At 35.0% G+C, this 26,923-nt stretch overlaps 1 protein-coding gene across 9 annotated transcripts in view; it reads left to right on the top strand.

Moving 5' to 3' along the window:
- LOC117230443 (guanine nucleotide-releasing factor 2) overlaps window positions 1-12,435 on the top strand; it is a 57,759-nt gene extending 45,324 nt beyond the window's left edge. For 3 of the 9 annotated variants that reach the window (XM_033487966.1, XM_033487917.1, XM_033487976.1), the window contains exons 2-17: window positions 1,973-2,378; window positions 3,237-3,461; window positions 3,597-3,782; window positions 3,933-4,240; window positions 5,551-5,667; window positions 6,085-6,398; window positions 6,665-6,872; window positions 7,141-7,164; window positions 8,312-8,507; window positions 8,594-8,846; window positions 8,936-9,176; window positions 9,281-9,295; window positions 9,482-9,656; window positions 9,756-10,400; window positions 10,509-10,640; window positions 10,732-12,435. In XM_033487966.1, coding sequence (XP_033343857.1) covers window positions 1,973-2,378; window positions 3,237-3,461; window positions 3,597-3,782; window positions 3,933-4,240; window positions 5,551-5,667; window positions 6,085-6,398; window positions 6,665-6,872; window positions 7,141-7,164; window positions 8,312-8,507; window positions 8,594-8,846; window positions 8,936-9,176; window positions 9,281-9,295; window positions 9,482-9,656; window positions 9,756-10,400; window positions 10,509-10,640; window positions 10,732-10,870 — 3,584 coding nt within the window. In that variant the 3' untranslated portion in view covers window positions 10,871-12,435. The remainder of the gene's footprint in view (window positions 1-1,972; window positions 2,379-3,236; window positions 3,462-3,596; window positions 3,783-3,932; window positions 4,241-5,550; window positions 5,668-6,084; window positions 6,399-6,664; window positions 6,873-7,140; window positions 7,165-8,311; window positions 8,508-8,593; window positions 8,847-8,935; window positions 9,177-9,280; window positions 9,296-9,481; window positions 9,657-9,755; window positions 10,401-10,508; window positions 10,641-10,731) is intronic. The other 6 variants (XM_033487925.1, XM_033487955.1, XM_033487940.1 and 3 more) reach the window with 6 other exon arrangements.
- The last annotated feature ends 14,488 nt before the right edge of the window (window positions 12,436-26,923 follow it).

Below are 26,923 nucleotides of genomic sequence, written 5' to 3'. Positions count from 1 at the left end.
TTATTTACGAAGCGCGGGCGCGGTGGTTGCAGCAGCCTCGAGTATAGACGCGCTTCTTTAGTATAGACAGCGTACAGGATCGAGCATGTTCCGTGGATCCAGTCAGTCACGGCAATTTCGATCCCGTCCTCCGTTCTCCGTGTTTTCTATTATCTCTGTCGGCCATCCGAATCCTGCCTTTAGCGCAAATCACGCCTGATTGAGGTTTCAATCGGAATTCGTGAATAGAACTTGATTTACCGGCGTACATACACACGTACATACGCGATCAGAGATGCAGAGATTGCCTCGACCAGTCGCTTGCTTGCATTTCCCCCTATCGCGAAACGCAAACTACCAAAGATGACTGGTTTAACCAACCCCTTCTGTCCCCATGCGCACTTGTCCAGGCAAACAACCTGGTAATGATTCGAGCATGAAGTTATTAATCGAAGAGAAGCGTTGCGGACAGCGTTCGATAGACCGATCTTTGCGGTGGGTAATTTCGGGGTGTTTTGTGCAACGTGCAACGTTGAACGTTGCTATGACATGTGTATTTACATTTTCGTTAATAGATTAGATTCGACAATACAATTCGATTCGACAATTCCGAGGTAATAGCAGTGATTTCGTTAAATACCTAAAGGAAACTTCAAAGTACGCGTTACACACACTTCGCAGAATACTGCGCATTACTTATTTGGTTCTCCGCGTGCCATAAATATATAATCCTATCAACGAGACCAACGGAGATTGCTCAGATTTGCTGCTTTAAAGTTAGCTTTTGGAGCGTCGTATCTTGACAATGCCCATCTACGCTCGAGAACCGCACCTCTCTAGCAGACTTAAACAAAGTTATTTTTATTTCGTTTTCATTTAAAATTATTAATAGTATTACAAGAGCATATGCATAAATCAATCCAGCATCTCATTTCGACGATCCATTAAATAGAATTATTAAACTAGCAAACTGATACGCTGAAAAGTACGTCGACTTTTTCTTTGGACGCTCGTCCACTTCTAAAGCGAAGCTCTACAATACCCTTCTATCGTTATTTATAACATAACATATTTCTTAACAACTTTATTATATACTTATTGTTGGGCTCGGTTCGTACAGCAACAACAGCAACAGCAGCAGCAGCAGCAGCAACAACAATAACAACAACAACAACAACGACAACGACAACAACAATTTGCTAACCAATAGTATTACCGAATTAACAAGTATAGGTAGATATATTTCTGTAACAGCAATTGCAGATGCTATAATATAACTATCTATATATACCTCTACTTAGTTATAATCATACCACCGAACCATATAATAGCAGACTAGTACTTAGAAAATCAAACTTATCCAAACAATCTTCGTAAAAATGAAAAAAAGATCACTCCAAATGAATCGATTCGAAAGCCCTTCTGCCTGTACATTCGAATCTTCTCGACAAACGAACCGATCAATCGAGCCCCGGCCGTCGCGTCGCTTTGATTTTAAACGTTTGGTCGCGTTTGTTTACTATTCCCGATATATTTATCCGTTTCGTTTGCACGGCGAATTCACCGATGGAATTTACGTACCAGTACGTCTGCTATTCTGGCGCGAAATTTTCCAGCATAAAATTTTAACTCGACTCGATCGGTTGTAATCGTTGCGACGTCAGTCCATTAAACGCGTTTTTCACCAGTTTAAGCGGATATCACGTACTTTTACCTTTTGCACCCTTTACGATGCAAGTTACATCGATCGATCGTTTGCAACGTACGTTCGCCTGTGGCAATCTGTTTCGATATCTTTAAAGTGGAATAATGGTTTTAAACTGGCTACTATGTGACGAAAAAATAGAACATTGTACGGAAATAAGTTTCGTTGAACGCACGGAAATTATTTTTGCAACCTACGCAAGTCTGAAACGAAAAGATCAGGAAACGCATAATCTCCTTCTGTGTCGCGATAAATGATATTCAATTTTCTGTTTATTGTCTGTTACAGAAGTCGAGGAACGCTCCAGCGGGAAGGCGCGTGGTGGTAAACTAGCGCGTCGTGCGCGCTCCTTCAAGGAGGACTTCCTGGAGAAGCTCTCCCACATGCGTTCTCCTGGTAGCGGAAGCGGAGGTGGAGGCAGTGGAGCGGCTACGAGGGCCGCCTCGCCCTCCTCGCCGCGAACACCGCGTGATAAAAGCGCGCCCGGTTGCACCGATGGCGCGACCACCCTCGACAAGAATCCCCTCCGCGACCTGCATATCCACGTGCGACAGGTGCAACTGGCACTGCTTCACTTCCGAGACGTCGTGTCAAAGAAAAAGCTCGAGATGTTGCCCGGCAACGGCACCATCGTCCTCGATACTGTTACCACCATACACACTGTGCTAAAGTCCTATCTCCTCTACGAGAACAGGTAAGCGAATTCGATCGTGATCAAAGTATCGATTAAAAACCGATATTGACCGAAATGAATGAAAAACGAAAGAGCTTGTAGATTAATCGAGTGACTCGGTAGAAAAAAGATATATTTCCTGGCTGAAACTTTGAACCGACTACTTTCATCTATTCCATATCGAGGATCGCTGGTGCGCGTGAAAATATATGCCAGATATTTATTTTATAATTTAACGTTAAGCTAAACGAGTAACGCGCAACACTGCCAGGGACGTCGAAATGTTCGAACAATTTCTGAAAATTTTATATCTTACTTTTAATACTTTAATTAACTAAATTTGGTCATTTTCTTCGTTACTTGCTATATGGAAAAAGTTACGTAACTCATGGAATTATATTTTGCGTTTGTAACATTCGAAGTAAGTGTTTCGTCTAGATAAAATTCTACATTTTTATATAAAATGCTTGCGTGAACTAATTGTTCGAGGTGACGCAAATTTATTCCGTGTAAAAGTCAAATATATATAGTAACAAACATTGAAAAAGTATTAAAAGTTGATAAGCACCGTATCAATTATCGTATAATTACAACTAGTGGGAGCTAGGTATTTTCAGATATATTGGAACAAAACATGTATGTATATTGCAGCTTTATTTTTATTTTTATTTTTATTTCTGTCCAACTAGTAAGTTTGGGTAAAATATTAAGATTAGAGACATTTTCTAGAGTCTCGAATGTAATATATGCTTGTAATTTCAAACTTTATTATCATCTATTGGAAATGCAAAGAGAGATGAAATTGTGGATGCTACCAAATGTCATAACTTTACATACGATATCGTTTGTAATCGCGACCTTCGTATTTTCTTGACGAAGCTCTACTCTGGGATCAGCGACGAACCAAGTGTATCAAGCTCTAGCACAATTATTAAAACTCTGTGACGACGTGTTGCTGCACGGTGACCAGTCCTCTGCGCTGGATAACGAGAACGTTACACACATCATAGGATTAGTGGAAGAAGCTGTGAAAAACTTGGTTGCCCTGGCGAACGAGAAGATTGCCAATAGACAGAAACCTGTCGTCGCTACAGCTAGTAATAGGTAATCTTTCTACTTGTTCTTTGGTTGAAGCACTGATTTTCCATAAATTTACATTCTTCCATACTGGTAAACAAAATTAGTTGTTCGATTTTATTAGTATAATTGACCAAAAGTTCGATGAAATCGCGTTTTCAGAACGTCGTCTTATGGATCGGAAATGACGCCGCAAAGAAATTCTTTGCCTGATATTCCGTTAACGCCAAGGGAAAGGCAGATTTTAGAGCAAACAGCTGCGACTACTAGTTTGGTCCGTAGTTCGCATAGTTCAGAGTCGATTTTAAGGGATTCTAGTCCACCCCCAAAACCGCCACTTCCCGAGAGGTAGTTTCTTCCTATGCTTTTTATAGATAGTGCATAACAATGCATAACAATGCATCTATTCTCGAATGTCACTACATACATACACTAAAAAAAGTAGTTCTACGTTAAACGAGTACGATTGAAAAATAATGTTTGGATGGTAAATTGCAGAACTAATATGTGTCTGTCGGAAGAAAATAGTTCTTCCGGTACACCGCCACCATTGCCACCGAAACGGAGAACGAGAGGTCAACAGTTGCTCGATGAATCCGAAGGTTTTTTAGCGTCTAGTCTCGACGGTGTTTCCCTACGAAGTCGATCTCCGGAGGATTCGTCGTCTCTTTTGAGCGCGTCGGCTGGCAGTTTGGATTCGGCCTTGAACCATTCCCGTGACGAAGATGAAATACGGGCGATCATGGGACCAAACGACGAGTCTCTGAACGACAGTATGGATCTCAGCCTGATGGCTACTATCCAAGGTAACCGATCCATCCTTTTATCGTATCATAGCATCCATTATTTAATCATGGCCAGTAAGAATGTGATAAACGATATATCTTGCATAACCTCGGTAATACCGACTCAGTATCGAGTCAGTATCAAGCATATTTAAAAGAAGAAAGTAATAAAGAGAAGCACGCGTAAACAAAATTATCATTTATATAAATAATATGTTTATGTTATAGATTAACTTATATGACGTGGACTATAATACGATATTAGGATATTTCTTTGTAACGTACATTGTTTGCATTTTGTAATATAATTGTCTTCTGTCTTCTTTTCGATACATCTGTATTCGGTTATTAGCATTAGACATTATGTTACTTAAATTGATACGATGAAATACCTTTTACACAAATGAATGGCAACCGGAATGGAACCAAATGGAACCAAATGGAATAGGGATCTATGGCGGCACGTTTTCTCATCAAACTGGAATTAACAGTAAAGTAAATATATTAACAGTAAAGTATTCTACAGTCCCTGTATATCGTTTTGAACTCAAGCGTATTAGGAGTTTCAAATTTAAAGAGGAATCGTATAAAGCACAGTTTCACGGTAGTAGGAGGTTCGAGCGTTGTTCCTAGTTGTCCTATTGGCTGTTCTGTTGGTTGTTCCCAAGAAATAAGAGTCCAAGTCGAAGGCGAATGTCGAAAAACTCTAAGGAGAATATCGTCGCAACATATCGAGTACATACAGCGTAACCTAAAAATCGCTTTAGCTCGTAATTTCACCTTTATTCCCGGTTGCCATTCGATTAATGTCACTTATAAATTGCCAACATTTAATCATCTGCTTTAAGTTTAAGAGTCAACATTTTCCAAAACGAGGCAACCTCAGCGTAGCTCCGTTTGTCAACATTGAAATATCGTATTAGTCGTATTAGTTTGTTCTATGAACATTTATATCCGATTTATGACAACGAAATTAGAACCATCCTGAAATGGTAGCGGTAGAACTATACAAGTACATTTCCGTTTGTGTCGAAAGGTTCACTATGCGGACAATGCTTAGTCAGCGAAGTGGTCTTCAACTGTGCTTGTCTCGATCGTCGAATCAGTCTTACTGAAAATCTCTTAGGATACGTTGGGATACATATTTCGAAAATAATTAATTCTCTGATAAATAAGATTATGTGGTGTAACGATAGAGAAAAGTCATATTTAATTATATACATACATGCGTAAATGTTTCATTTTTATCGATTGAATCAATCTTTTTCCAAACATTATGCAGACGATATAGAGAGAAAGTAAATATATTGATTATTTTTTTACATTTATAGGTATGCAAGTTAATGGTAGCTCAAACTGTAGTTGCTGGGACGGTTCCGAAACAAACATACCAAGTACAATGTTATTGGGTCAACAAACTCCGCAAGAAATGCTTAATCCATTTACCGGTGGGTAATACAAAATCGTTTTATATTTGTCGCCAACACCGTCAAGCTGAAGTAAAGGCGGTGCCGATGACGTTGCACATTTATAAATGTAAAGAAAAAATGTACAAGAGCTAAAATTATGCAAGAATTCCTCGAATAGCTCGAATAGCTAGAGCGAAGCAGGTAACGTAGGTGTCAGACCTTTAGACTACATGACTAAACAGTATAGTATAGATCTTCGTTCCGATCAGTCTAATAGGTTGGTATTCTTTTTCTCGATTCGTTTTCTAAATCTAGATTATCTAAATTAAATTTACCTTCGTAAAATAGTGCCTGCTGACAGGAATTGGGAAGTAGTCTTTTTGTAAGAAAGTTGAAGAACAGGCAAGTAAACATTTTTAAGGTGTTATAACGAACCATATGGCGATTATGTTGCAGGTATAGAAGGAAAAATGGAACGATTATCGACTCAAACGCAGGAATCCGGTTTCGTATCCATGCATTCGCAACGAAGTTCGTCACAAAGTTATACTACCTCCAGTATAACGTCCAAAAGATCTTCTCAGCAAAGCAGTATTAGTTACAATTCCCAAACGTTTAATTCGCAACAATCGTTTTCCCAAACAAAACTGTCTTCGGATAATAACGGGTCTATTTTCACTCAGAAGACAATGACTAGTACGAAGAGTACCGTTAGTACAACAAACATTTCCGGAACTGGAGATCCTGCTGTATTAGAAAAATTGGTAAATGTGGGTGTTGTGTGTCGTGATTTTATTTCTTCTTACTTATAAATCTCTTACTTATAATTACTAAAAAACAGTTTAAACAATTTTCAAATCGAAATATAACATAGAAATCAAGCTGTTTTTTCGCTGACTATTTGCAGAAATTCCATATGTACTTGTAATTCTATCATGACCATGCAATAATTTCGATCGTCGATGCATCGTAGATTAAAAATTTGCAAACATCAACATGTATGTTCTTATTAAACGTGAGTTTCCGCGTTTCGTAGGAAATGGAGTCGATTTCTGCATCGGACGCTAACGGTGTGCCGCCAGCGTTGCCGGAAAAACGATCGAAACGGAGGAAAGAACGTCAACCGTCACAGTACGACAATGTACCTGAAAATGAGCATTTATCAACCTGTAGTTTACATACCAATAACGGCGATAATACAGATACCAGTAAACCCCCTCCACTGCCGCTTAAGAAAAGGCATAGTAAGTCGAATATATTGTTTACAAAAAACAACAGTAATACAGCAGATAATATTTAACACCATACTACGATTGCTTTATTGCTGTTGAAAAAATTCAAATAAAGTATCAATGATAATGGATATGTATTAAAAATGAAGTTGCCTGAATTTGAAGAGAATAATTATTAAACAAAATTATGTTAGAGATTATCTAGATTATATTAGAGTAGTCGTTCAGAATCTTTTCCACGTAGTAGGTTAAAACTGATACAATATTTTGTATCCCCCAGTGTTCCAATCAGTGGCATATTCTGGTAAGTGGGATCCTGCCCACGCAAATCAGCTATCCCTCAGCAAACACACGTTCACGCTAAGTTGAAACCCGTCGTTTCACGCATTAATTATACACGACTTTTGATATCTTAGCTTTTTGCGGCATGTTTTCGTCGTTATTTTTCATTTCATTTTGTCGAAATCATCAACGCGATTTCATTTGACTAAGCTTGGATATGTCACTCATATTTTTGGGCTTTTTCATGGCTTATATCTTAATATATATAATTGAAATAATGAAATAATACTAAAAACACATAGAGTAATGTGTGTGTATATATATATATTTTTTTTTTTCTTCTTCTTACATACAAATTATTAAACTTTTAGATTTCATTACATTCTATCCACACTCATCTTTTCCTTTCATTAGTTAAATTATTTTGTCAAATCAAACTCTATATATTTATTTAATTTGAATTTATTACACATCGTACTTTATATATTTCCATTGACGTTTCTGTATAATAGCTCTAAATTTCATTAACCGTAGAAACTAATCTTCAACCACCTATGTGGGCGTCGTCATTGTTTCATTAATTAAATTGACCTTTTCTTGCTAATAGTCAGTTAACACTTACGCTTCTTTAACTCTAGAATTAAGACAGCCGACTTTAGTTTTCGTTTCCACAATCGACTAGAGGATATATCTCCAACGATCCGAAATTTCCTCGATCTACACGATATTTGTTCATGCTTGCATCATCGTGATGATATTTATCCCAATTTTAAGTAACCGTTTAATCGCGAAGAATGTAGTTTTAATCGCGGTAAGAATGTCGTTTAACGGATTTCACTCTTATTCCAGTGAGTTTATAATAATCTGGTATTCGCTACATTACATATATGTCATTATCTATCGAGATACATGCTTGTGCATCAGTGTTTTTCTGTATTTTATACACTTGTGCTTTGATATTTTATTGTAACATGAATCACGCTTGTATGTACCATATATATACACATGTGTGATAAAAATAGAAACAATATACATACATGTATATACATATGTATGTATATATATAAATATATATATGGAATCGTATTTTTTTATTTATTTATTTTTCTTAAGTATATCATATTGTCTGGTAGATTAGAATCGTATCAATTTAATCGTATCTATTCCAGTCATGGCATACATGGAGATGTTTGGGAATTGTTCTCACAGCAACAACGATTTCATCTCTGGTCTTGGGACCCGTCATTCAGTGGCAGCTTATAATTCGATGCAAGCGGAATGGCAACAACACGAAATGGCTCTTACTACGACACAATCGTGCTCTTTCATGGCGCATACTATAACTACATTACATGACAACTCAAAGTATGCGTTTCTAGATATAAAAATTTATACATATCTTCCCGTGTTTAATATAAAAAATACAAGAAAGCGTGTTATATCTTTTTCAGTACCTCCATAACTATGGCACCATCAGTAGCGGAAGTAACGAATAATTCTAGTCTCCCACCAGCATTACCACCAAAGAGATCCCGTTCCATTAAATCAAATGCAACGCCACCGCCAATTTCGCCAAAACCCACCATTAGTATGCAAAGTATACATACAATCGAACCAATCGTAACGTCAACACCAATGAAAGTAGAGGAATCTGGTTGTATTCATGATAAAAAGGAGTTATCACCTTTGTCTCCAGCGAAGTTGGTAAATATTTCATAAAGTAACGTAGATTAACGTAAATTTGTATTACCTAGACACATCATTACTAATACACGCTACCCGTTCATTTCTAGAATAACGTTGCTTTGGACACTATATTACCGTCCTCAAGACCTGCGAGTAATGTCTTATCGTCGATTTCCGTCGATGATAATAACTTGGACTTGAGAGACGTCGATCAGGACGATACTATTTTGGATGAACTCGATATCAGCAAGTATTTAGTCTTCAAGAAACCAGACGAAGAAGGGCCAGATATAAGGGGTGGTCACCCAGATGCATTGTTAATTCATGCAACCAAAGCTAATAAACATGGTAAGTTTTCTATTCAAGCGTTATAATACGTATCGTAATACGTATTGACAAATGAGTCGTCGTTGAAGGATATAATGCATTTCGTATTCTTTCATGCTTCATAGACGAGAAAGAATCAGGTCAGTGTAATAATTTGTTGGATTTACTTTCAATTCTGCTGTAACTTAAAATTTCAACATATAAAATTGCTTTTCCTCTCCCAAAAAATAAATACTTTTATTATGCATAGGAAAATTTCTGCGAAACGCAATTAAAATAAACATTTACCATACCAATTAATTACCGCGTGCTTATTTTATTTACAGACTTTTTGTATCAAGAGGCGTTTCTAACAACATATAGAACATTCATGCAACCATTGGAGTTAATTCAAAAATTACACAAACGTCATCAGCGATTCTCTTGTTCTGCTGACGTTATTAAACAAAGAGCAGCTCGTGAAGCATTTTCCTTGTTGGTCAGAGTTGTCAGCGATTTAACGTAAGTTTACTAGAAAATTAACTAGAAATTAAAAAATTTTTTCTAAATATATCGCAAATAATTCAATGTAACTATAAAGAGGTTATTAATTTCTTCCAGCATGTCGGATCTCGATGATACCCTCTTGCAAACTCTAATGGAATTTGTACAGCAATTGGTATGTAGCGGTGATCTTACTATGGCAAAAGCTTTGCGTGTTAAAATTTTGGAAAAACACGCGGCGAAGCAGTTGCAATCTACACAACCGATTCTATCTTCGTTGAGCGTGACAACAAAGCAAGCTTCCCTTCTCGATTTCAAGAGTGAACAAATTGCAGAACAAATGACATTGTTAGATGCTGATTTATTCATGAAGATTGAAATTCCGGAAGTACTAATTTGGGCTCAAGAACAGAATGAAGAACGAAGTCCGAATCTAACTAGATTCACAGAACACTTTAACAAAATGTCGTACTGGGCTAGATCGAGAATACTGGAGCATAGATTAGAGAATGAAGCGAAAGATAGAGAGAAATACGTTGTTAAATTTATCAAGATAATGAAGCACCTTAGAAAAATAAACAATTTTAATAGCTACTTAGCCTTGCTTTCTGCGTTGGATAGCGCTCCAATTAGAAGGCTCGAATGGCAGAAACATATTACAGAAGGTTTAAAAGAATATTGCGCTCTTATTGATAGTTCCAGTAGTTTCAGAGCTTACAGGCAAGCTCTGGCAGAAACACAACCGCCATGCATTCCGTACATGTAAGTACCTTTAATCTTTTTATTTCAATAATTGAAAGGCAAAGTTTTCGTCGAAGCAAAGTTCATCGAAGAGCTAACAAATATTCGAAGCACATTTTTCACTTACAGCGGACTTGTGTTACAAGATCTTACATTCGTGCATATTGGAAACAATGATTTATTACCGGATGGTACGATAAATTTTTCGAAAAGATGGCAACAGTTTAATATCGTTGAAAACATGAAAAGGTTCAAAAAAGGGTAAGCTCGCTCGTTTAATAATTTTTTTTAAAATAACGAATATATATTTCAATGTTATTTCTAAATTGAATTGTTTATTTATTTATTGCAGAACATATTCGTTCAAGAAACACGAACGTATAATAACGTTCTTCAATAATTTTAGCGATTTCCTCTGTGAGGAAGCAATGTGGCAGATTTCCGAGAGTATCAAGCCGCGCGGTGGAAAAAAAACCCAGTCACAGAACTAGAATATATCAAACCCTTTCACCGCCTGCGTCTCAAAATCGAAAGGCTGAATCAGTAAATTAGAATGTCTGTAATTGTGATGTTTAGGTAAATTTACCTAATTACGAGCCGAATAAAAATGATGCAACGCTTTAAGGACGGTGAAAGGGTTAGCTATGTCTGTTCCGCTTCAACAACCTCTGTGAGGTTGTAACTCATTTTATGGAATATTCAGTCTCTATTGAAAAGTAAAACAGAAAAAAGAATGCGTATAGTCAGTCATTTAGATCAAATTGAGATTTGATGTGTGCGTGCGTGCGTGCGTGCGTGTGCGTGTGTGTGTGTGTTCTTGTTTTGTTTAAAAATATGAATTGCGTGCACGGATATCGATTGAATCGAAATACGTATAGAGAGACTTTAATGAATTGGCTAGATCAATCATGTCTCAATGTATTTTTGCAATTTTTTCCTTTTTGCTATAAGGTTAGTAAGGGAGAAAATCATGTTTACTATGGATCTATGCAATGTATACTTAAACGATACACAGCTGTAATGATGCTTAACATGGCATGATGGAAAGAGCAATCTCCTCTCTCTATCTCTCCCTTCCTCTCTCTCCCTCCTTCTCCCCTCTCCATTCTCCCACACACACGCATGCACTAGCTCTTCTATAGAAATATATATATATATATATATATATAATATATTATATTATATATATATAAGCTATTTATTTATTTGCTTTATATCGGCGAATAGCGATATGTAAAAAGTAGTAAATGTCATACATTTCTTTTTAAACTTATTTAGATATATATGTAAACGTCCATCATATAGATCTGTTATAGATAGGCAAACTTATCAAGCGTCGACAGAGATACATTTGTTGACTTCGCAAGGAAAAAACACCAATTACGTTGATTAATGTAAAACAATTATAGTCTCAGATCAGTGCAGAAATGATGCGCTTTTCCGAATACGTGGCACGACTGAGCGTAACTGTTACATATACTATTGTATATGATTCTAGGAAACATTTTTTGTTGGAAACTCGTTAATAGATATCCAAGATTTCAGCTTTAAGACAAATGGTTATCTAAAAGTGCGTAGATAAATTAAGTGTAAAAAAAAGCCCACGATTAGACGAATTGGATTGAGATATCATTCATATTGCCCTTGTACTTTCGCCGATAATTCTAAATACCTTTGATATCTTTTATTATCAGATTCCATTACTAGTTTCTCTGCGTTTATATTTTTCAGCATTGCTAATGAGACTTTCCCTCAGGATACATTCCGATGGAGTAAAAGAAAATTATTCGATCAATTTTATCAAGATAGAAGAAACATACTTACTGGGTCCTACAATTTTCTTATTCTTTGTTAAACGCGTCGAATTTTAATACGTGCATCGAGTTTATTTGATTTCTTAAGATAAATGATACCACTGTAATGATTTATGGCTGTCTGCGTGCCTCATATTATAGAGTGAATGAATTACGTCTATTAACGTTTCTCCGGTCTCACGTTTAATAATATAAATATCTTGTATGCATAATTCATGAACAAAACCAGAATAATCGGGCTTGAGAGATCTGAAAAAGAAAAAAGGAAAGAAAAAGGAGAGATGTCACCAGTACGTTAACGCGATATACGTACGATGGTACTGATCGTACACTTTTATCCACGTTAAAAAGAGGGCCTAAGCAATTGATGAGTAGCATCGGTTTATAAACACACACATGCCGTTAATTAAAATTTACCGATATAGAACACCGAGGAAGTAAAAGGTAAACAAGCCATAATTTAGTCTCAAGGTCTAGTTAGAGGTTAACTATTGTATACATACTTATATAAATTTGATAAACGGTTGTCAATTTCTAACACGTGCATCAAACACACGCACGCGCGCGCGCGCGTGCGCTTACACACACACACACACACACACACACACACACACACAAATTATATACATACATACATACGTCGTACACACGTAATATAGTTTTCAATTGAACTGTAAAGGAAGAATAATAGACGTAAAAGACTCTGTTTCCATAAAAATAGATGCATCCCGTTTATCGCAGCTGTAAACATTTTGAAAGACGCAAACAAGGACAAAGGTTAGTACTGGTTATGAACTTTTAGACAAGCATATATCCCCCTATAAGCCAATAGTTCACAAATAACGATAATCATACGTGATTGAGTATGCAAGTGTGTTTGAAGACAACCACTTTTATTTAATAAGTTGGTACGTATAAAAATGGTTCGTCTAATGTAAAGCTAAGAAAATGTTATTAACATTGTATGTAAATAGTTTGTGATTGTATTCATAATTTCTTATATGTATGCGAGTGCCCATTTATAACTCATACAAATGCGCGCGCGCTCAGCATATTATCTTTATATTATCTTTACGCACGATGTAATTAATCTTATATACTTTTTAAATTATGATCGAAGTCATTGTGATGCCATTTTACATTCTGACATACATAATAGCGGGCACATTATCTGTATATTTTTTTCATTTCAGTTAGTTTAAGCCACGCAACGAACAGATATACATAAATTCTTCATAACAGAAGAAATAAATTAAAAAAAAGTTACTACAGTGGATTCCGCTTATTTGAGCCACCGGTTAACTAAGGTAGCCGTTTATTTGAAACGAAGCTGAAAGTATAGAACCTGACCGAATAAATAAAAACCATTTGTAGATAGTCCTAATTTTCTTCGCATAATTTCATTAATTGAAGCAGCAGCGTGTTTGGTTTTTTTTGGGACAGATGACTGCAGTAGTCTATGAGAAAGAGAAGATAGCAAGCGGGACGGCGCGACATAGGGGCAAATAAGACTACCATTTCCTTTCTTTTCCTCATCGTCACGTGGCTATATCTTATTTGTAACGTAATATTTTCGATCAGAACGATTGCTTATCTGTATGATTGCATTCGGTGTATTAGATGTAACCAATTAGATCCGCATTCCTTTGCCTTATTATCTTTTTACAGACGCTTTACTTATGTATCGCATTTCTCTTTCGTTTCCGCTCGCTGTAACTTTGTCTTCTGAAAATATTCTCATCATTTTTTGTTATCTTAACTATCTACGTAATTCTGTATTGACCTATGTGATACTTGGCATAATTGAGACATCCGTTTAACCGGGCTAACGCTAGTACCGATGTGTCCTGAATAACCGAAATCCACTGTATTTGTAACTTAAAATTTTATTCGCAGAACACTAAGACAAAATATTAGAGATCGACTTGTGATACTTATCCATTTACATGCCATAAAAAGTGAAAGTAAATGTATATAAATACACATACATATATCTTTAATAACAAAACCAAATTTATCGATTTTTATTTATATTATAAAATAAACTATAATTTTTTTGATGTAACGAGGAATTTGTGTATGCTGCATAATTTTACATTGCATAATTTTAAGGTGTCTGGTGTCATGTTCAAGATTGATTTTCTTTGTAGTTTTCTTTTATACGTAGAATCATTGCCATTCTCCCCCCGCCCCCCCCCCCCGTCAAATTCATTACATTATTTCCTTTATGCATCACATCTACATCTCCTCGATGTCTGCTGCTATTACATATTTGTACATATATTTCGAATCGCTTCTATACTCTCTGAGATTTCGTTAACAGTTGTTTTACCGAAACATTTCATGCGAAAGTGTATTTATAAATGTATAATGTGACTATATCGATCGCCTTTGTCTCTATTTTCTATTATACGTTTCTTCGATTTACTGCTAACGAAATTCTCATGCAAGTTTCGCGTAGGCGTACATATACATATGCATATGTACATACAATTTAAGGATAAACGCTACAAAATCATGAGTGAGATAAAAACAGTGAATATGCAACGAAAAACTTAGACTCGATCGGTTAATTAGATAAAGGAACTAGACTAATTCATAGTAGGTGGACAAACTGCGAGAAAAATTAATTAATTTGATAAAAATAGATTGATAATAAGATATTTTTGAAGTTCATTTATTTTATACTTTATAGTACAACAATATTAATTACTAGTTAAAAGAATGAATATCCGTATATATCTATAGTTGGACAAATTCTAATATCGTGGTCCATTTTTTGTGCTCGGAAATTCTATAACAATCATTAAAGTACATAAATATTTGCTTTGTAAGAACATATTGAATCTATATTTTATTCGCCAAAAAATTCATATAATAATTCTATTAAGTATACATATATTATTAAAATGGATTACTATGAATTAAATGGCAAACAAAAATATAGGAATATTGAAAATTAATTTTTATTATTTATCCTTCCTTTAACTGCTTAGATTTACACTCACTTTACTTATAAACTGTCGTATAACTTTAGAATTAAAAGTATGGGCAGGACAACGAGTAGGACACTTTAATCGTGTGACACTTTAATCCGAAGTTTATGCTTCAAGGATTACGATGGTGGTGGTCCAGATTGCCGGAAACTCGTAGTTTCCAAGATTTTCAAGAGTGTTTTCGAGAATATTGCATTAGGTATGGGTTATTCCTTGGGGCCACCGTGACCGTGAGGCGGCCAGTTACGTAGACACAAGTCGATCGCCGAGCGTCGAGCGAAGCAGTTATCGCGTCGACTACGTTGTGTACTACTATTTTAACATTAATATACATATTCGTTAATACGTATCTCGAAAACTGCTGCGGTTTTTTTAGCAACTCGAACTATCACCGTTGTAATCCTTCAAGCACAAGCTTCTATTCATTGACCCAATAACTAAAGGAAAGCTAAAGTGTTATGTTACTTTAGATCTCTAATTTATTTAGAATTATTGAATTCCTTTTACATATTTTCATTCTATGGTCCTAATCTTGTACTACATGAAATCCTATAATGGTATGATTATATAAACTACTCGATGATTACGCAATAAACAAGCAAATGAAAAATTTAATTGCCGATATATACGAAGACACGAGAATTTATGTATGCGATTAGTGCTTCAATGATTGTTATCACGCCAAATCTATCTTATTATCAATAATATTAGTTATACGTAGAACTAATAGATTAATGTTTACGACCGTATTCTTTCGACTTTGACTATGGACTAGCATAGGCAGAAACGTAGAACCGTGCTTTTCCATCTTTCGCTAAACCATTTTTTGCCATTATCTTGCAAAAAAAGAAAACAAAAGAAGAAAAGAAAAAAGAATGGAAAAGAAAAGAAGAAAAAGAAACAGTCTATAAATGGAAATGGACTCTAAAGCAATCGCTGTTGAATTTACTCTTGCGTCGCGAAACGATCGCAACGCTTTTTAATTACCGTATATACCTTGTACCGATGGTATTTCTGTGGCGAGGGATATTTACGGTTTCAACACGACACCTTGTACATACATATGTAGGTACTACGCAAGAAATTTGACGATCGAACGATTGACATCGATCTTTTACTATATATTTTCACAAAGAAAAAATCAGTTTCAGAGGACAGGAACGAGAAGTAGTAGTTCTCCTTGCGACATAAAACGCATACGTATATTATATATTATGTATGTAAAAGAATAGAATTTATCTGCACGTTTGAAATCGACGATGCAGAATCAATCGCGTGAAATAACTCTCGCCGAATTTCAATTACCTATGTTTCGAGTGTGTTATTCTAATGAGTAACAACAAGTAATATCATCCCTAGCGAATATCCCTAAGCATCAAATAAGTAGTAATTACTATTAATACGTTACTAATCTCTTATCGATAAACAACAAAAGATTATAGTATGTATAATTGAACATCTAAATAGATACGTGTAAGAAAGTGCAGATAGTTTACCGTGATTATCGACGATGCTTTGGTTAACCCAAATAACGTTCCGAGAAACGTACGTTCGCCAAAGTGCCAACTATCGCTATATAACACGAAAAAGGACATATCACCACAAGATACATACATGTTTGTATATGCTGCTATTTAGAGATGGCAGTAATCCTAATATTTTATTACGTCTATCGAAAAAGCGGCAAACTGGTTAGATATCATTCTCGGCTTCGATTCGATTGCTTTTAAATAATAATTCATCTCTCGATGAAAATGATGAACAATCAAACAAAATTATTCCTCTTAATGAGAAATTAATGAACTTTAATATAGAAAAATCAATTTCAGATGATACTTTTAATATAAATATTAGATTATATTTATCGTAATCGACAAATTTTATATTTTATTGCGGCTTCACACAAGCATAATAAGTTGCGTAAATAAATAAAGTAAATTTTTTATTTGAAAATCTTGGGCGAAAGTTGAACGTCAAAATGTATAATTCTTGTGAAAGCAACGACTCGTTAATCACAAAAATTATCGCAACTCTTAGACAGCCTACGTATTATTCATAAGTCGAGTGGTTCTAAATACTATTCGTATATGGAAATGAATCGTTGCTCTTCGTTTTTATAAATAATTTAGTAGTCACAAAGTACCATCGAAGGCACCGTTGATCGTATTGGATTCGTCCCTTAAATAAGATTTTCGATCAAAACAATTTAAGAAACAATTACAACGATAATTCCATAGAAAGGTTTTCATGTAATTATCAATCCACCTTGACGATTTCGATGATTTCTGATTGGTGTTGTAGAAATCAACATTTCGAATAACTTTTCTCTATGCATGTAACTGCCGCTAGACTACAGTTTACGAGATATTCGAAAGAAGAAGAAGATGAAGGAGAAAAAGAAAAAAGAATAGAAAAACCGTCAGTACCACACTGCAGTGAATTCTGTCTATGTGTAGCGCGTACGTGACAGTACGCATACGTTAGTACTGGTTGCAAGCCGCGTCTTATGATGCGATGTAGCGGCCGGATAAAATAGAAAACCTATGTAAACCTGTATAAACTACAAACAGAAGATAAGAACGAAATACATATCATATATGTATAGGAAAGAGTTGTTCAGAATCATGCCCTCGACAACATATTTAAAAATTATTGAAATCGGTGAAGCGGATGATCGATTTTGGACAATTGCCATTGCTTTTATAAAATTTGTTATTAATTATAATCAAGATCAGATATTTATAGACAAATATTTCTAAATACTTTTCGTTTCTTCCTGGAATTACAATTCATTGCCACTTTTTTGACCTAGGTACGCTGTTATTATTAGAAAATACAACAGTTAGCATAGAACTGCCACGAAACCGTGTAAACTATTCTTGAACGGAAGTAGTCAAAGAGTAGGCGTACGGCAAACGTTATTACAAGTCATTTAAGGGATCAATCCATTTCCAGTTCATATTCCAAAAGTTACAAATATCAAAAGCTACAAATCACAATTTATTATATCCAGTAGCGACGCAGAACTAATACGTATGGAGGAAAGAAATATCGAATGGCATTTATATTCTATACGTGTCTTATCTATATAGAACTCTGTACATGCGTATAGAATGGCAATATCATGAAACGAAAATAAGCGTACACGTAATTCGCGATTCGTATCTATCGATTGCGAGAACGAATACGATTCACTGAGCGTATCATTCGTAAGCGAGCGATTACTACAATCGTAATATTTCTAGGTCTCTTTTCAATATCCTCTTTCGCTACGTGAACAGAATTCAGACAACTGTATTTCAGAAGAAGCGAACGTAACATTGTGTTCATGTATTTTGATTTATTATGTGACTGGTCACATTTTGCTATGTATATTTTTCTTAACGTGTGTATAACACTCGCTGTTTCAAAGCTACGTGTTTATGTAAGAGCGCGATCGACGTACGATTAATACCTACGATCATAACCGATAGGTTTCCAAGAGGATTTCCTCTTCTTGTCACTAATATTATGTCGAACATCGTGATATGTGTACGAAATTTTTGATCGAATGTTATAGCTTTTTTGTAATAGCTGTGCGAAAAAGTGAAATAAAAATGTTAGAACTAAATATATCCTAACGACATATATAATCACACACAAATAGCATAACAGAGCTGTCACCCTTAAATCACTTTAGTTCAATAACTCGTCTATTGCCTATTACCGTTCCATCATATATCTAATCAACCTGAGCACGAATCGCAAATAATTCGCATTATGTAACCTTTCTTCTTTAAATATATATTACAATATCGCATCGAATGTACGCCTTGGCATTGGTAAAACGTTATTTCAATTAAAAGAATTATTTTAAAATTTAAACGTATTTTGTGTGTGTGTGTGTGTATTCTAATTTTTTAAATAAAAGATAATATATATAAATTCTAAATATTTCTTAATAAAAATATCATCTTAAGAAAGGGTATCCTAATAAAAAAGATAATTATATAATAGAAATAAATATTATAAATATAGGTGTGACATACATAGTACGATATAATATAAATACTATATAATTATTATAATGCAATATAAATTCCTTTCCTTGAATTTGAAACGAGCATTGCTATTGCGAAATTAATTTTGAGAAATTGTACGAAGAAGGACGATGTAAAAGAAGTGTTTAAAAATGGATTTATAGAAAAATATGTATGTAGCTGTAACTAGTAAAACAGCGCGTTCAGACGATACGAATTTTAACGGATTCGGTAATTTTATGGAATCGGTAACGTCTGAAAGCAGCGTGCACACAATTCTATATCTTGATTGAAAATCTAACACTCGCACGTACGCTTACTTTGTTTAAAACGTGTTAAGAGACGTGTTTAAACGTGTAAAAGTATAAGTGAGAACATGGGCTGTGCAATAAAGATAAGCAAAAATAAGTAAATGTGTATCTAACTTCAAACCCTGAAACCTGATTGAAAAGCAAACATTAGAATTCCAATGGTGGTTTAGTTTCGGACTTTGTTGGAACGTAGCGGCGGCCGGTAACCAATGCCGACGTATGGTATACGCTGTCCCAGACGCACAACTATAAGCAGAATACACTGCTGCAGTAGTACCGACAGTCTTTTGCTAATATGTACATACATATATATGTCTCAGATAAGAATCGCATGAAATTCTATATAAAATAAATGTAGATTTAATCAAGTAAGCGACACGTAAAGAGCTAGGTCAGCTCCGCGGTAAGGTGTCGGACTCGTCGCCATCTATCGGAACCGACTGGAACTGCGGCAAGATAACAAGAGTATAGAATGTACGTGGAGGTATCTCAACTCCTGTTAGACAAGGAAAGCTATATTGTGCGACAAGGACGGGCATATGTGATATCACAGACAAGGAGAACTATATTGTGCGAAAAAGACGGACGTACTTCACCCACAAATTTCACGATTATTCCTTTATTACTATTATTATTATTATTCCCGAAATTTGATGCGCAACGCTAATTAATATAAATCTACGCACTCGTATTTAAGCAATACGCAACACTAATAGCGAGAGATCGAACTGCAACCATTTAAGAGGTTGCTGATGAACGATCACATTTGTATAGTTCTTGCAGCTGTATTGTGTGATCCAGGAACAGTGTTACGCCGCATGGGACAATACACACGCCATCCCTCGCTGTCGGGCCTTCTATGGCCCACGTGTCACGTAAAGTTGGTACTTGGGTGATAGTAAGAAGGCTGAGTCGTAACCCAACTACTTATTTTCCTTTATAAAGCTTTATTATAAATGTTAACACTTACAAAGTAACACCGAACCGGAGAACAGGGGTTGTATGAGTACAGCAACTAGAAGAGGAACAAGAACTGCTCGAGCTGGGTGAAGTCTCGGTTTATATACGTTTTGGTTTTAGGATGTTGAGGGGCTAGGTGTAGGTTATGATGTGGAAAAGTGTCCGAAGGTGAAGGATCCATATCCTATCTCTGATGTGGACTAAGGTGTGTCATGGCTTCTGTGTAGCCGATGATGCGTCGGGAATCAGGGGTCGAACCCTTTATCTATGATGTGGACTAAGGTGTGTCATAGCTTCTGTGTAGGCTATGATGATAAGGTGGTGATGTGTCCAAAGGAGTCCAAAGCTCGGGATCGCTATCTCATGGTTGAGATAAGATTGATGTCACACACGCACCGTCATTCCGATCCTCAATAAACCTAGAAACCCATTCCAAGCCGAAACTTCTAACTTAAGTGTTTTAAGACATACTTTCTAAAGTAATCTTTTTTAACGGAAAAAGTCGTTAGGTCCTTAGGTTTATTACGCGTTCGTGCAAATTACGGAGAAAGCAGGTATTTACCTAACGGGAAAGTTGGGTTTTTCCCGCGAACAATGTCACCCACGAGCCACGTGTGTAGGAGACTTCCTTCTCCTATTTTCATTCATTAACGTGAGCTATAACCAATGGGCATCGCGGATCGTTACCCTCACTTTCCTAACGAAAAATGTGAACAACGACTCCGCGTTCGTAACTCAAAGGGATACCCCCACACCGAGCTTTCCTCCGGAATCACACGAAAACGAAACTCTCGTTCTCAAGCTCTAGAACAGCCAAATTCTCTTCCTTGGTTCGCATACGTCAATCCCTCTGTGTATTATATAACGTCTTATCCACATTGTATATAAAGTTGTTGGAAATACATATATTTTACATTCTATTAACGCGGTGTTGTATCAAAATAATCACCCCTATCATCTTAACGGAAATCAGAGGATCGATCAACTCGTGGTGTCGATTATTATAATAGTAGCGGGAATTTACGACTCCCGTTGACGTGATATCACGCGAACGCGTCTCCCCACGACTGGTCGAAAATACCAATATAATAATAAAAATTTTCATAGAATTTGATATTTCTTCAAGGAATCAATAAGTCTCTCGCAAATAGTCTCATAGATCCTTTGATAGATCTAACGAAGAAGTACCTAACCGCGATTACAGCCAATTAGTTCATATTATTCGCTACATAATTAATAACTGTATCACGTACAGCGATGCAGGCGGTATTGAAGAAAAAAGCCATTTTATGTTTTAACTATAACGAGTAAATTCACTCGTTCAACTTGAAAGGAATTAATAAAGAACCTGACTTTTAAGTAAGCATCCAGTAAGAATTTTAAATATTTCAAACAGAGATGTAGGTGTTACTCAAGAAAAAAGAACATTTTATTTTTTAATTAGAACGAGTAAATGAACGAATATCGATAATATAATATAACGCTTAATATGAATTTTATTTGTCTGATTATTCAATAGCTTAACATATTTCACAGTAACGTCATCGACTGCCGTTAGGCTCTTTTCCCTTTTAGTCCAAACTAATCGATAGTCGAAAACTAGTATGAAGGAGGTGTGAATTTAGTCTTAGTTTGTAGAAACCATTAAAATGATAAAAATGGATATCGTATTAGATCGTTAAAGATGCCAATTTACGATAAAAATTAAGAAATCGTTCAATTTGATTTTGCTATAATGGAAAAACCGTCTCCTGCTAAGTCAAAAAATCGTTACCGTTTGATTAACAAACCGGCATCTTGTCAAGGTATATAAGGAACACGGAAGTCGCGCGCGAGCTCTTTTGTGCCTGAAATTCCGGAGAGTGAACATCGAAGAAGAATTTAAATATAAAGTAAATAAAAAAAGAATCAAATAACAACATTGCAACTAGCAATTTACAACGTCTAAACCATTAATTTACAACACTTAAGCTATTAATTTATAACATTTAAGCCATTAATTTATAACATTTAAGGAATTAATTTATAACGCCAAAACTATTAATTTATAACATTTATGCTATTAATTTATAACATTTAAGCCATTAATTTGTAACTTTTAAACTGTTATTTTATGCATTTAGCTATTAAGTTATAACATTTAAACTATTATTTCATAACATTTAAACTGTTACCTTATACATTTAAAACATTAATTTCTAACATTCGAACTATTAAATTATAACATTTTAGCTTTTAATGTAGAACATTTGAATTCTTATTTTATACATTTAAGCCATTAACTTCTAACATTTATAGCATTAATTTATACCTTTTAACCATTAATTCCTAACATTTAAACTGTTAACTCATAAGATCCAAGCTCTTAATTTACAATATTTAAACTATTAATTTATAGCACTTAAGCTAGTAATTTATAACATTTGAGCCATTAATTTATAACATTTAAGCTATTAATTTACAACATCTAAGCCATTAATTTACAACATTTAAACTGTTAGTTTATACATTTAAGCCATTAATTTATAACATTTAAGCCGTTAATTTCTAACATTTAAACTATTAATTTATAACATTCAAGCCATTAATTTATAAAGTTTAAGCTATTAATTTACAACGTTTAGGCCATTAATTTACAACATTTAAACTGTAATTTTATACATTTATGCTATTAATTTATAACATTTAAGTTATTAATTTACAACATTTAAACTGTTATTTTATACATTTAAGCCATTCATTTCTAACATTTAAACTATTAATTTCTAATATTTAAGCCATTAATTTCTAACATTTAAACTATTAATCTATATCATCTGGGTCATTAATTTGTAACATTGAAGCCATTAACTTATAACACTCAAACTATTAATTTATAACATTTAAACTACCAATTTCTAACATTTAAGCTATTAATTTATAACGTCTAAGCCATTAATTTGTAACATTTAAGCAAATAATTGGCAACGATTAAACTATTAATTTATAGCAACTGAACATTAATTGACAACATGTAAAACATTAATTTATAAGAATCACACCATTCTTCAAGGAATCAATAATAAAAATACCTAACCGCGATTACAGCCAATTAGTACATATTATTCGCTACACAATTAATAACTATATCACGTACAGCGATGCAGGCGGTATTGAAGAAATAAAGCCATTTTATGTTACAATTATAACGAGTAAATTTACTCGTTTAACTTGAGAAGAATTAAAAAGGTACCTGACTTTTAAATAAGCATTAAATAAGAATTTTAAATATCGCAAACAGTGATGTAGGTGTTATTCAAGAAAAAGGAACATTTCATTTTGTAATTAGAACGAGTAAATGAACGAATATCGATAATATAATATAATGCTTAATATGAATTTTATCTGTCTGATTATTTAATACCTTAACTTATTTCACAGTAACGTCATCGATTGCCGTTAGGCTTTTTTCCCCTTTTTGTTCAAACTAATTGATAGTCGAAAACTAGTATTAAAGAAGTGTGAATTTAGTCTTAGTTTGCAGAAACTATTAAAATGATAAAAATGGATATCGTATTAAATCGTTAAAGAAGCCAATTTACGATAAAAATTAAGAAATCGTTCAATTTGATTTTGCTATAATGGAAAAACCGTCTCCTGCTAAGTCAAAAAATCGTTACCGTTTGATTAACAAACCGGCATCTTGTCAAGGTATATAAGGAACACGGAAGTCGCGCGCGAGCTCTTTTGTGCCTGAAATTCCGGAGAGTGAACATCGAAGAAGAATTTAAATATAAAGTAAATAAAAAAAGAATCAAATAACAACATTGCAACCAGTAATTTATAACGTCTAAACCATTAATTTACAACACTTAAGCTATTAATTTATAACATTTATGCTATTAATTTATAACATTTAAACTATGAATTTATAACATTTAAGCAATTATTTATAACATTTATGCTATTAATTTATAACATTTAAGCTATTAATTTACAACATCTAAGCCATTAATTTACAACATTTAAACTGTTATTCTATACATTTAAGCCATTAATTTATAACATTTAAGGAATTATTTTATAACGTCAAAACTATTAATTTATAACATTTATACTATTGATTTATAATATTTAAACTATTAATTTATAACATTTATGCTATTGATTTGTAACATTTAAGCTATTAATTTACAACATTTAAACTATTAATTTATAACATTTAAGCTATTAATTTACAACGTCTAGGCCATTAATTTACAACATTTAAATTGTTATTGTATACATTTATGCTATTAATTTATAACATTTAAGCTATTAATTTTTAACGTCTAGGCCATTAATTTGTAACTTTTAAACTGTTATTTTATACATTTAGCCATTAATTTATAACATTTAAACCATTAATTTATATCACCTGAGCCATTAATTTATAACATTTAAGCCATTAATCTAAAACAATTACTCCATTAATTCTTAACAGTTATACCAATAATTTATAACCACATTCTGCCATTAATTCAAAGTAATTACGCTCTTAATTTATAGCAGTTGTACCGTTAATCGGTTGTAACTCTACATTCATTGATTTAAATCAATACCATCAATTCGTAGTGAGTGAATTAATGATTTATTTTGTTTCATTTTATTAACGAAATCTATCAAGTCTTTGATGTACTATTTTATTTCTATATAGCATTATTTTTTAATTTTAAATACAGTATTTAATTTCTCATTTCATTATTTCGTATAAAACCTGTCTTAACACAGAGTGTAATCTTAAGATGTAATTTTCCATGTCTGCTCGAAAGTAAGGAAGCAACCACCATATTAATGGAATCAAGGAAGCGAGTGCAATTTAACCGAAGGCAACCACATCTTATCTATAGCTGGACATGAGTCAGAGGACATTTCAAATCATGTTGTTGTTTTGCTTCGGAGTATCAAGACCGTTAGATTACAAGTAATGTAAGAACAAATAAACTCCGGGCAAAACAATATCGCAGCTACAATGTCGCTTTATTATAAAATAATTTTACATCTTTGCTTCCAATGTTTAAAAACTGTTTATGTAAATGGGACCCGAGCGTAGTTACCTCCTCGTGGTGGGTCCCGGTAATTGGTATCGTTTTCTAAATAATAATACAGCAAGTACTATTTTGAATATTAGTATTATTATTTGAAAAACGATATCAAGCTAAAAACTACTTGAACATAGTCTGGTCTCGATCATCCAAAATAGTTTTGGTGATCTAGAATGGACTAATACCCCCCGCGAGGGCGCCGTGGGACATCGTGGGACATCGCGGGACATCGCGAGACACCGCGGGATGCGAGCGTTTTAGCCTTAATTAGTCTTAAGATAGATACCTATGTTATGTGCATTGTAAGCTCATTCTGTACAAAGATACTTATCTATCTTGGACCGAAAAATAAAAATCTCGTCTCTCGTGATGCCCTCGGTTACCACATTGGAAAAATTGTTCCCACGATTTATCGGTTCACGGTCGCTCAGTTCTTTCAAACCGTAGCGTGACGTACTCGCTCGCGCGTATTCCGGGTACGGGCGGGTCAACGTGCACTGGGCAACTCTTTGGATTCGTAAGTCGCCCCAAGGAAACCTCTGTCTTGGTGACTGCTCGACGACTGCTCGACGTTCGCATCGGATCGCGGGAATTGTCGTCGCGCCGGTGATGCTTGCGAATCTGTTGGGGGTTCAGTCGTGGATCTGCAGTCCTGTCCGATTGGTACTTTGGTACTCGGTCAGGGACCTGCAATTTCACGTCCTCCGTAATTCTGTTCGGGCCCGCGGGAGTGGACCTCACTGTTCAGTTGAGGACAATGCCTTCGTAATCCTGTTCAGCGGTCCCTCCCCGTGAGTGGACCCCACTGTTCAGTTGAGGCCTCTTGCCTTCGTAATTCTGTTCAGCGGTCCATCCCCGGGTTCCACATGTTCAGTTGGAGTGTGTTAAGTTGCTGGCCTATGTGCTGGATCCACGGCTGAATTACCCGTGGATCACTAGCATCATCGGTCGGCGGCATCGACCGCGACTCGTGTAAGTTTCTAACGGCGAAACAGGAATCGAGTTACGGTCAATGCTTGGGCTTTCCGCTGAACCTTAGGGTTATCTGGTGCACGGGGGTACGTCATGTAGGTTTGTTAGTTCTTTCGAGAGATCGTGATTTCGTCCGTCCCGGGCGGGCCGCGGTTTTTCTTTCATCGTCTGATTGGGGCTCCTTTTCCGTAGTAGCCTCATATTGTATCTTTCGTTCCAAGTTAGACAAATGTGTCTTTGATACCGAATGCGGCCAGTAGGGTTGCGAATTATTGCACTGATCGATGTAATCGTTGTGTGGGAGATGGATATTGCGTTGTGTAAGCTTTGTTCTACGTTTGTAAAGATTCATGTAAGCGCTGCGTTGGAGATATGTGCTTCGCAGTTAGGCTACGAAACAACTATTTCT

This window comes from Bombus vosnesenskii, unplaced genomic scaffold, assembly GCF_011952255.1.
Source record: "Bombus vosnesenskii isolate JDL3184/JDL3185 unplaced genomic scaffold, Bvos_JDL3184-5_v1.1 scf7180000013262, whole genome shotgun sequence".
NCBI lineage: Eukaryota > Metazoa > Arthropoda > Insecta > Hymenoptera > Apidae > Bombus > Bombus vosnesenskii.
This window is presented reverse-complemented; position numbering and strand designations above follow the sequence as displayed.